The 12377-nt window shown below is 45.7% G+C and overlaps 1 protein-coding gene across 1 annotated transcript; it reads left to right on the plus strand.

The window, feature by feature from the left end:
* Positions 1–5812: 5812 nt before the first annotated feature.
* Hoxd1 (homeo box D1) lies at positions 5813–7952 on the plus strand. The gene is made up of 2 exons (NM_001105884.1): positions 5813–6568; positions 6879–7952. The coding sequence occupies exons 1-2, from the start codon at positions 5917–5919 to the stop codon at positions 7211–7213; spliced, it is 987 nt and encodes a 328-aa protein (NP_001099354.1). The 5' UTR covers positions 5813–5916; the 3' UTR covers positions 7214–7952.
* The last annotated feature ends 4425 nt before the right edge of the window (positions 7953–12377 follow it).

Below are 12377 nucleotides of genomic sequence, written 5' to 3' on the forward strand. Positions count from 1 at the left end.
TATTCGTGAAATGAATAAAATTAGTTGCTTATGTGAAGAGAGGACTAGATGGCTGGGGACAAGGACTTCACTGCATGCTTCTTTGAATGAACCATATAGTTGTCAATGTATTACTTATTTTAAAAAATAAAGCAACATGTCATTATCACCACCACCACCATCATCACCACCACCATCATCACCACCACCATCATCACTACCATCCTTCTCCTCCTGCTCCTCATCATCACCACCACCATCATCACCACCACCATCATCACCACCACCATCATCATCACCACCACCATCATCACCACCACCACCATCATCATCACCACCATCATCACCATCATTACCATCATCACCATCACCATCATCATCACCATCATCATCATCATCGATACTGGTCATGGAACTCCAGGGCTTTGTGAATGCCAGACAAGCACCATACAGCTGAACTACATCCCAACCGTCAAGGCAACAAATCGGGAGTTGAGAGATGGCTCACCAGATAAGAGCACTGGCTGCTCTCCCAAAGGACCTGGACTTGATTCTCATGGCCCACATAGCAGTTAACAACTGTATCTCCAGTTCCAGGGGACCTGATACCCCTATTCTAGCCTTGATAGGCACTGTACCCATGTGGTAAACAGATAAACCTAGAGGCAAAACATCGATATACATAAAAACAATTTAAGCAACAAAGTGTAAGTGGCCAGTAGATGTGTATCACATTGGTGTATGCCTGTGTGTACTCTTCTAACAATGTGAACAGAGCAGAGGAGAATGGAAGGCCTCTACACAGTACTGAAGACAGAAACCAGAAGATGTGATGATATAGAAGTTCATCTCGTACACGCCACACAGAGAAGAGAATGGTATGCTGAGAATCTTTTCTCATTGCTGGGATCAAACTACTGCCTTGTGTACGCTAGATAAGCATCAGTCTACCACCAGACACCCCAGCCCCTTTGCTAAGAAAATGTATAGCATATGACAAAGGGTTAACACACAAAGTATTTATGACTATAAAGAGACGATGCAAACCCTCTAATGGAAATATTAAACCAAAGATAGGCTATCTCGCATCCGTTGCTTTTTGTACTTGCTCTACCTGATGAAACACACAGGGCCATTTCTTATGGTCCTTCCAGGGTTGATAGTCAACCTTCATGGGAAAAGTGGTGACGGGGACCTATTCTCCTTGGAGACTCAGGGTGGAGCTGCGGAAGTCTAATGTACAGGTTAAGCAAACTCTCCAAGGAAGAAGAGATCTCCCAGAAATGAGGGCACCTTCAGCACTGTTCTGCCTGCTCAGGACTGAGGGTGCTGTAGTGCCCATGGTGGAAAGGGGCTGCCTTCATTCGTCCTTTGTCCAGGATGTAGGAAGACAATGCACTGGGAAGTTCAAGCTCCATCATTTTTGATAGGATAGCATTCTCATTCAGCTCCTGAGTAAAGCCACTTAAGAGTTGGACCCATTCTATGTGTAAGGTGTCTTCTAGCTTTCACCATACGCTGATCACCCTTTACCCAGAGGGAGTTAGGCCAAGGTGCTTGTCACCCCTTCTGGATCCCTTAGGCTCTGATGCCCTTTCCAGGTAAGTTGGGAGATGGAAGGAAATAAGACTTGAAAACCCCATTCTCATTCCTCTCCTTATAACATTGCTTCGGAAGGACTCCTGGATCTCTCTAAGGAAAGGAAGAAACAAATGTCACTTCCTACCCATTCAAGGTCAGCTAAGGGAATAAGTAGCAGAATGTGGTCAGTCATCGGGAAACACTGACTGGTCAGTAAATGACCACTTAAGATTCATTCATTCATCCATCTGTCCGTCCGTCCGTTCATTCATTCATTCATTCATTCATTATGTGTGTATATGTGTCTGTGTGCATATAAGCACACATATGGAGGTGTCCGAGGAAGGCAAAAAAATGTATTAGATCCTGGGGAGCTGGAGTTACAGGTCATTGTCAACTGTCCAATGTGAGTGGTGGAAACTGAACTCTGAACTCAGGTCTACAAGAGCAGCAAGCATTCTTACCCTTTGAACTCTCTAGCCCCAACTGACCAGGTCTCTAAGACCTTTTCTGTAAGTTTGGCCTTTATACTTACTTTTCTACACTGCTACCCACGTGGCCACGATTCAGGTGTGCTCATGTGTCACTTCCAGGTGACACTGGTCTTTCAATCTGTTCACTGTCCCTCCTACAGAAGCATTTCCTTGCTGTTCTGTTCCCCGAGTCCCATCTTCCACAGCGAAAAGTTTCACAGTGCGGTTTTGAGTAACAAGAAGCTTGTTAAAAATAAAGATTCCTGAGTCAGTAGGATCAAAACCTCTCATAGAGCGCCAGTGAGACGTCACCTTTAGACAGCCCTGTGTGCCACTGCTTCTCAACCTGTGGGTCACGACCTCTTTGGAGGGATGACTGACCCTTCCACAGGGGTCTCTTAGGACCATTGGAAAACATAGACATTTACATTACAATTCATAACAGTAGCAAAATTACAGTTGTGAAGTAGCAATGAAAATAATATTATGGTTGGGGGGGGGGTCACCACAGCATGAGTTGTATTTAAAGGGCCACAGCATTAAAAAGGTTGAGACCCTCTGCTCTATGGTGACTCCATAATTGCAAATTAGTTTTGGGTGTCGATAACTCGAGGGTACTCTTCCCTAAGCTAGTCCTAAATAATGGTAGCATATACTGGTTCTGTTCTTTCTGACCAACAGACATGTATTAACTGCCTACCATGTGTCCAGATCTGGTTGGCCCATGGGCCTTATCTGTAAGACTCAGGGAAAGGCACAGCATTCTACTGTTTCTGTAGGGAGGGTCCTGTTATTAGACTGCTAAGAAGTTTAAAATTCCTATTTTTAGGACCTCTTCATCCTTACCTCTATGCTTTGATGGCTGAAGATACTTTAGAGAACTCTACCCTAATCTCTCTTCTCTTAGTCTGGCATACAACATTTTGGCTCCCTTAATTTACTTCCAAAAGTAGAGAGTCAGCTCTGCCTTGGATCTATGGAGTCAAGAGTCTGATTGTGCTTTACTATCTCCAGGGGTTATCGAGCAATGTTTACAGCAGAGGGTGTCCTGGTGTTTCTTAAGACCAGCTTTAAACACACAGAAGATAGGCCACCAGGAGCCACCTCTTCTATCAGAAGAGAAGCTAGCAAGCTATTGGATTGGGAGAGAAAGGTAGTGGGGGAGGGTGGGAATGTGGATGGCTGCTGTGGTGAGCAGACAGGCTATTTCAAAGCATTCCTACATCAAACGCATTCTGGCAATCGGCCCCTTGGCTGTCACCTCCCATGGAGAACTCACAGCACTAAGACACATAGGGACAAGTGGCCCTTGGGGATTCAGGACTTACAGAGTAATATAATTTGTAAGATATTTCCCTCATGTTCTGTGAATACTGGAGACAAACTGTTGCTAAAATATATCCTCTATTCACAAATTTTTAATGCACATTTTCCCGCATTAATACCTTCTGATCTCTCCTCAGATAATTATAAACTAAGATTACTCTGGAGTAGGAGGTGGGGGATACAGTGTCAGAGCATTTGCCTAATCTGTGTGAGGTTTGGGTGTGTGATCTGTGTGTGTGTGTGTGTGTGTGTGTGTGTGTGTGTGTGTGTGTGAGAGAGAGAGAGAGAGAGAGAGAGAGAGAGAGAGAGAGAGAGAGAGCGCACAAATGGAAGTAGGATGAACCTAGCAGAGATGAACATTGTTCCTTTGCTTTGAGGATGATTTTTTCTCGTCATAGTAAAATGTCCTTGCCTAGTGCAGATGGCAAACATCTGCTGAATTTGGCCATGAAGTGACCAGAGGTTTGGCTTCCAACAAACAACAAGTGAACCAACTCAAGGGCTGCGTCTGTAGCTCGGTGGTAGAGCGCTTGCTTGGCAAGTGTTGGCCCTGGGTTGGATACCCAGCACATTGAAACCAAAATAAAAGAACCAATCCTGGATCCAAGACATCAGTCTGAGCTCCAGAGCATAGGATACCCCAAGGACTCAAAAACTAAAAGAAGAGAGGATGATAAACAGACCGTAGCTCTCCGTTATGGGTTCACCAGGTAACTACAGTTGAGCCTGAACATATTGAAACCTACACCAACCTCCGTGTCTGATGTCCACTCTCAATACGATCATTAAAACTAACAACAGTACAAATACCAACAGCTAGTTATTTAATTTCAGTATAGTTTCTACTTCAAGCAAAGACCGAATCGCCAAAAATATGCTCCAGGGAAAGCGGATAATGAGTGGTTTTAGGTGGAAGGGCTGTTTTTAGTAGAAGGATTCTACTTTCCATTCAGTGTCAAGAATCCCACACTCTTGTAGCTTTGTGCTCAGTTACGCGTCCCCCCCCCCCACTTCCATTCCCAAGTCTAGGTTCTTAAGCTGCACCAGCTCCATCTCACCAGCATAAAATACTTTTGCTGTAGCTTTGTTTACTTACAAGTCCACAGCCCTGGAAGGGGCTCACTCCCTGGACTATGATGCCTGAGTAGAATGTTAGGCGAAGGCTCAATCGCTGTTTCAGGACAAGTGGACGCAATGACAACACCTTACTCATTCTAACTTAGAGGCTGCGAAAGATCAAGTGTTGAAGGGCACTTGAGTAAACTAGGAGCAGAATCTTCGCTACACAGGCTTTTAGAAAACCGCCTTCACTCTTACTTAAGGCTGTATGTGAATAACCTGTATTTATTTATCTTGGCATTTTCCTACTGCCCTAAAGAGGAAAACATGAAAAGAAACGGTTAAGGAAGTTGGAAAGTTTGTCAGTGTAAAGCCTGTCTGTATAACCCTTCTCCTCTCCATTTCCTGTGCCAATTACACTTTTATTTCCCGTCTCTCTACACTCAGTAAACAAACCATATTATCAAGGGAAAGACGTGAGCCCATTAACATCACGAGCCCTCAGATTACACTCACAAGAGACGACGCAGCACTTATCTGATGGAACAGAAGCTTTAATTGCTTTAAGGTACAAGCCAGTCCAAAGCTCTGAGATCTGACCAGTCCCCAAGATGCCCAGCACCCGCTAGCCAAGAGTCTCCTTGAAAGCATGCACAGCTCGCGTGCCAGCCTTCTAAATAGTATACAAGGACCTCTCAGGGTACAGGGTGGATTCGGTATTCTGATGACCTCGTCAGAGGGGAAAATCCGGCTTCTTCCCCCCCAACACAGAAACTTATTTTCTGCCCAAATCCACACTGACACTGCAAACATCCATCCTCAGCATGTCACCACAAATTGTAAGGGGAGCTGAAGAGAATGAATGCTGTGGGGGATGGTGCAAAGAAAAGATAGTGAAAATGATTTCATCCCCTGTCCTAGGTGGTCCCCAGGAGTCGTCAGTGAGGGAGAAAGGAGGGAAAAGGCAACGAACGTCTCCTCCAGGTTTGGGTCAAGAAAACTCGAATGCACCCCGAAAAAGGGGCAAGAGTAACTGGACCTTCGCAGAGGGAGGGCTGGGTAGAGTTCCCGCAGGGCAAAAGCAATACTTTACCCAGCCTCCTCCAAGCCCTCTGGTCAGTCCCCAGGGGTCGAAAGAGGGACCAGCCCTGACCGCTGCATCCCTCACCCTCCACTGCCTTTCTCCGGCAATACCTGTCCCGGGAGCTGATGTCCAGGGTTCTCGCCCCGCCCTTCCGCCGGCGCCGCTCTCTCTGGGCTGGGCGGAGGCCCCCCGGACGCTTTGGCTAAGTTGGCAGCAGGGCAGGCGCGTGGAACCGCACTCCAGTCGGGACCGGCCAGTGCGGGGAAGGCGCCGATTGGCGGGCTGGCACCACGTGGCTGCCGCCGCCGGTATATGAGGCCACTATTTACCTCGGGCTCGCTCGCCATGGCTCGGCGAGGGCAGCGGGGGTAGCGGACCGGCAGGGTGCGGCGCCTGGGTCTCGCGGATCGAGCCATGAGCTCCTACCTGGAGTACGTATCGTGCGCTGCGGGCGGAGGCAGCGGAGGGGTAGGCGGCGACGTGCTGGGCTTCGCACCCAAGTTCTGCCGCGCCGACGCGCGCCCAGTGGCCCTGCAGCCCGCCTTCCCCCTGGGCAGCGGCGACGGCGCCTTCGTGAGCTGCCTGCCCCTGGCCGCTGCCCGGCCCACGCCTTCACCTCCCGTAGCCCCCGCGCAGCCCCCGGGCCCGCAGCCGGCCGCGTCCCGGTACGCGCCCTGTACCCTGGAAGGCGCCTACGAACGGGGCGCCGCACCTGCCTCTGCCGCCGAGTATGGTTTCTTGGGGTCCGGGCCGGCATTCGACTTTCCGGGCGCGCTTGGGAGAGCAGCGGACGACAGCGGCCCGCACGTCCACTATGCCACCTCGGCGGTCTTTTCCAGCGGAGGATCATTCCTGCTCAGCGGCCAGGTGGACTTCGCTGCCTTTGCCGAGCCTGGCCCCTTTCCCGCTTGTCTCAAGGAACCCGCAGACGGCCACCCCGGGCCCTTTCAGACTGTGTCCCCGGCCCCCGGAGCCTGCCCCAAGCCCGCCTCGCCCACCTCCGGCCTCCCGGCCGCCCACAGCACTTTCGAGTGGATGAAAGTGAAGAGGAACGCCCCCAAGAAAAGTAAGGAGGTGGGCGCTGGGGGGAGGCACCTGGGGTCCAGGGAGCCACCTCCTCCATGAAGAGCTGGGAGCCTGTGGCCACCGAGCCCTGGAGAGAGCTTCTGCCCCTAAGCGGTCAGATCCCAGGGTCAGAAAATGCCCCAGGAGCTGAGAAAATTAGGACAGAGGCCTCGGCAGAGCGCTTCTTCTGGTACAGCTGTGTCTATCACTCAGGAGGGCTGCGCTGTGACTTTGATCTTAACTCCTAGTCCCACTGGGTAGTTTCAGCATCTCCTCATCCTGCTCACACCTTGTCTTTCTTTATGTTACAGGCAAACTGTCCGAATATGGAGCCACAAGCCCCTCCAGTGCCATCCGCACGAATTTCAGCACCAAGCAACTGACAGAACTCGAGAAAGAGTTTCATTTCAATAAGTACCTAACTAGAGCCCGACGCATGGAGATAGCCAACTGTTTACAGCTGAATGACACCCAGGTCAAAATCTGGTTCCAGAACCGGAGGATGAAACAGAAGAAAAGGGAACGAGAGGGGCTTCTGGCCACAGCTGCCTCTGTGGCCTCGCTTCAACTTCCCGGGTCAGAAACAAGTCCCATCAAATCTGGCCGGAATCTAGGAAGCCCTTCTCAGGCTCAAGAGCCTTCCTGAGGCCCACTCTTAAGGCTGAGGACCTTTGGATTATACAGAAGTCACAGACTGCCCCCAGCCACCTTTGTATAGACTTAAAAGCTTAGTCTAGGCTGGAGACGGGCGTGGGTAGAAGTTAATACGGATTTTACTTGGCAAAGGAATTGTCTATACTGGCTTCTGAGGCCCAGAGGCTATGTATAGAGATATATATTTGATACCTTTTATTTGCATATTATTTTTGCCTCATCAGGGGAAAGCTGTCTAGCTACCAGCCTAAACGCTGCTATGTTAGTCATGAACAATTCTTGGGTACGGAATGGCAGGCCTTCTTAGTCTGATGTGGTCAAAACGTACCTCTCTGAAGTCATTTCAGTTTTAAGTTCCTGGACAGACTACATATATTCAGCTTCCTGAAATGACCAAAGCTAGCCAGGGTTCCCTCAATGGAGCTAAGCTGCTTCAATGATGTTCATATTGTACTCCAGTTTTATTTAAAGTCGTTCCTACCTCTTCTTGTGCCTGAGTGAAGATACACAATCGCTCTTTAGTTGGTACCGGAATAAATCCATTGGGTAGATAAGGATTAGAATCTAATTATACCTTGACATCAGTTACTCAAACTTGAAGTATAAATATATACAGTATGTATATTTTTTAAAGATTTGCTTGCAGTGAACCCTATATATGACATTTAATGTCATGCATAGCATGTAAAGATTTTGACCGTTTTTTTGGTAATAAAAGTTACAGAATCTACTATTCTCTGCCTTTTCTTACATCCCTTTCATTTTGATTCCTTAAGCTGATCCAGTTTCAAACTGAGAGTTTGTTTACATTGGTAACCAAAGGGTGTCACCCTCACCATTACCTCCTCCTCTTCCTTTTTTTTTTTTTTTTTTCTTTCTGAGAAGAGTTTTTCCGTGTAGCCCTGACTGTCCTGGAACTTACTCTGTAGAGCAGGCTGGCTTTGAACTCTGAGAGATCTGCCTGTTTCTGCATCCTCAGTGCTGGAATTAAGGTTATGCATGGGCCACAACTCCTGGCAAAAGTTCTTACAGGTTGTAAACACAAAGCAAATTATCCACAATTATCTGTGCAAATCTGATGTACATAGCAGAGAGCTACACTAAGGAACTAGTTCTTTCCCCTTAGCTTTATGGTGGATTTGCACATTAACTCAGGGGCCAGGTACCACTGCAGGAATGCTGAAAATCCAGAGACGTGGGGAGATCTACTTTTTCTTGTTTCTCTTGTTCTCACAAAGGGAAGAGGAAAAGTGACCTGAAGACTTTGTTTCTTTATCCTTGTGTTCTCTGAGAAAAGCAGCTGCTCATAAAAAGAGCTCCTAGTGGCCGATTTCCTATGTAATGGAGGCTGGGAGAAGCCAGCGTAAGAGCATCCTCTTCCTATAAGCCAGACCAAGCTCTGGCTGAGAACACAGGGTATTTGTTCGGGTTTTGTTTGCTTGTTTGTTTTAGTTTTCCTAGATAAGGTTGTATAGCCCTGGCTGAGTTGCAACTCACTCTATACACCAGGCTGGCCTTGAACTCACAGTAATTCTCCTACCTCTGCCTCCCAAGTGCTGAAATTAAAGGCATGAGGCACTAACACGGGCTACTTGTCTGTTTTAAACAGGGAAATATTTTTAAATTAATTTCTTAGAAGAGGTACAGTTTGAAATCTGTCAAGAGAGTAGATTAAAAACAGACAAAACAAAAAAAAAACCTCGATTCTTATTTCCACTCAGTCTCCCTTCTGCAGAAGGTGCCCACAATCAAGAGGGCTCCCGTGTTACCTCATAATTACATAACTATAAAGAAAAGTGCAACAGAAACACATAAAGGCAAGTGGGTGTTTTATAAAATTATCAGGTTAGGACATTTCCCCCTACGTTATCCCTGCTTCCTTAAGATCTGTACATAGTTCAGCAGAAAGACTGAAAGCTGCAAATGAGTCCCGCAGAAACCTTACTCCATTATGTTTTCAGACTTCAGTCTAAGCATTCCAGCTGTAATAGCTCAGAAGTTTAACCAGCAGTGGGAGATTACTTTTCTCGATACACAGCAATGTGACAGTTGTGTTAGGAATGTGAAATCACACCTGAATTCTTGTCCTCATCTACCATTTCATGGAGTTGAAAGAACTCTAGTTCTAGCAATCTCAGCTGTTGGGGGTGGAGGGGAGATCACTTTAAGAGTAGGTCCGTTGATATTACTCTTACGTTTTAACATCTACCTCCTCTCTGCACAGGGCAGCTACCTGAAGGGACCTGTCAGAAGTCCCACTTAACCGTTAGTTACTTTAGTCCTCTTTAGTCACCTCTAGCGTTTTCTGCTGTGGTCTTTGATATGGCAGTGTTTCCTTTTTGACAAGCATTGAACTACCTAAACAAAAGCTACCACCACACTTGGTCGTTTCTTTAGTCTGCCACCCGTTCTCCGAGAAAGTTAAGTGTTTTCTCATGAAGCTGGCCCTAGCACTTAACAGCCCTGATGGATGTCTTCCTTGATGAAGGTGGCTATTTTGACATTCATATAATGCTGTTCTATGAATCAGGCCAATATTAGCTATTTTTTGACCAACCCCAGGGATCTTTAAAAGCTTTCTTAATGCAGATCACTGTACGGCTATATTCAGTACTACGAAGAGTCCTAGCTGGAGATGGGACGAACTAGGTGACCTTTGGAGATCTCTTCCAGTAAAGAAACACTATAGAAACTGCTATAACTCAATGGCTTTTGCATATTTGATTTTTAGATTGTCATGTGGAGAGGGTTTGTCTGTAGGAGAACGACTGAACTCTGCAGGATCACAGCGATACTGTGGGAATTCAGAAACGGTGGGTTTTAGACATCATCTGACACATCTTATCATGTGACTCACTCACCGAACATCCATCTGGACATTATTCGGAGCTCTGTGATCCTTTACAGCAGCTATCTTTGTACTCTGAGGCTGACATGCAAACCTTAGCCACTAAAGCAATCCCATTTCTATCTTACAAGATTTCAAACTAAATATGCTAATTCACCCTCCAGCGATCTATTATAAGAATGAATACACAATGGACGGTTCTGGCTGTTGTATAATTAACTATTCAATGTTCCTTTGTCTTCACATAATGACCGAGTGTCTACTTTTCTGAATTCGGGATAATTGGGAGGAAAAAGAAAGCATTTAATAACATAAAATTTCCCTAACTTGACTATTGGCAAATGAAGACCTTGGTGATGGAAAGACCTAGATTGTGAAAAGATTAATTGTGAGTGATTTATCCTGCCTCAAACCTATGTATGATGGGACGCAATACAAGAAGAGGTTTATGTCTGATTATCATGTCATCATAGAAAGTGAAGCAGGCTCAGGCAAGTTACATCAGCTCCGAAGTTCTTAATTATTTCTTACGGCCAAAGAAGTGCTCTATATTTGCGGAATATTGAATTTGAAAACCTCAGGATCTAATCAGGTTCTGTGAGATGTTTAGTCTGACCACAGACCTCTCAACAAGAAAAATGCCCATTGTTAAAACTTTATTTGTGGTTTTAAAGTAAAACCATGGTGGACATATCTCGCAAATAATGATAAATCTCTATCTAAATAGAAATCAGGATTTCATTGTTTTTTACCTCTATCCTGTTCCCAAGATATGAAAATGCAATAAATATGCAAAACAGCTCTATTGAACACCTCATTTGTAATTGCTTCTTAAATTATCCTTGTTGCTCAGAAATATAATTTCAATAGAAACTGTTAAATTAAATTCAATAATAAACTAAGAGGAAAGAGATCCCAAATATTCATATGAAAAAGACTATCTATCACTTAGCTTGAAGAAGTTTCGGGGATGGGGATTTAGCTCAGTGGTAGAGCGCTTGCCTAGGAAGCGCAAGGCCCTGGGTTCGGTCCCCAGCTCCAAAAAAAAAAAAAAAAAGAACAAAAAAAAAAAAAAAAAAGAAGAAGTTTCAACATCACCTCTTTTGCCCTGAATCCTATTATTGATATCAGTGGGAAAGGGGGGTCATCTGAACTTGCAATAGCTAATGAAACAAGCCACAGACAGTTTCAAGGCATTATTTTAGGGGACACTGAGCTGCTGAGTACACCCCATCATCAGGGGCCTGCGCTTATGCAGTTTAGAAGGGCCCCGTTAAGAAGATGAACACAAAACTGTGATTGAAAGATGAGGCTTTCACGGAACCAGAAAGGGTCCTGATGAACGCAGCTTAGGTTCTGTTGGGTTCCTGCCAATGGTTCTCCACCTCTTCCTTGAACTGATCGCTTTACATCATTGACCAGGAGTTGCTCTTATTGACACCCACTGCTGCCTTCTTCCAGCAGAGGAACCAGAACCATTGCTGACTTCCTTCAAATGCATCAGAGAGCAAACAATGGGAGAAGAGGGCTGGTTGGCTCTATGGCACCCTCCAATCATGTGTTCTTCCGAGCCTCTGGGCCCCTGGCCTGCCTATCTCACTGCTGAGATGGTACTTCTTCACCTCACGGGTTCTCTGCTGGGTGATTCTGCTTCTGAGACGGAGGAAGGTTTAGATGAGAGGAAGGATTAGATCAGAGCTTTATTGTTAGTTCCCCTGAGGTGAAAGACCTTGACATAAGACCACTCGAAGGAAGGTGACCTGGGGTTTATCATCAGTTATGTTTTATAACTAAAAGAAAAAAAATAACTTCCCTGACATCAGCTTCTTCTATAAAACAAAGGGGATTGCTCCGGGTGGCCATTAAATATCCTCGTGACCTTAATATTTCTCTGCAATCCTTTACTCTGTTGGTTATCACTGAAATGACTACTTAATACTACTAAATTTTGTAGATTCATATCAACAAGCTGTTGGCTTAAAGTTCATGCCTGATGCTTTAAAAAGTAATTTATTTGGCTTCAGCACTTGTTACCGTAGGATACATAGTGCCTCTCTCTGCTGTTGATTTGAATAGAAAGCTACAGTTACAGCCTGCTAGAAGTTGCTACTTCCTGAATAGATAAACTGGGATCTAGCAAGAGATTCCTTGAGTGGAGGTAATCATTGATAACTTCCAGAACATCAAAAAAAAAAAAAACCCCTCAAATCCATTCCATTCCATTAAGATGTATGAGACTCCAAGTGAATGGGTGTGTGGGTAATCAAATCTCTCCCCCTTTCTTTTTTTTTTAACTTGTATATTTATT

Source organism: Rattus norvegicus, chromosome 3 (genome assembly GCF_036323735.1).
Source record: "Rattus norvegicus strain BN/NHsdMcwi chromosome 3, GRCr8, whole genome shotgun sequence".
Lineage (NCBI taxonomy): Eukaryota > Metazoa > Chordata > Mammalia > Rodentia > Muridae > Rattus > Rattus norvegicus.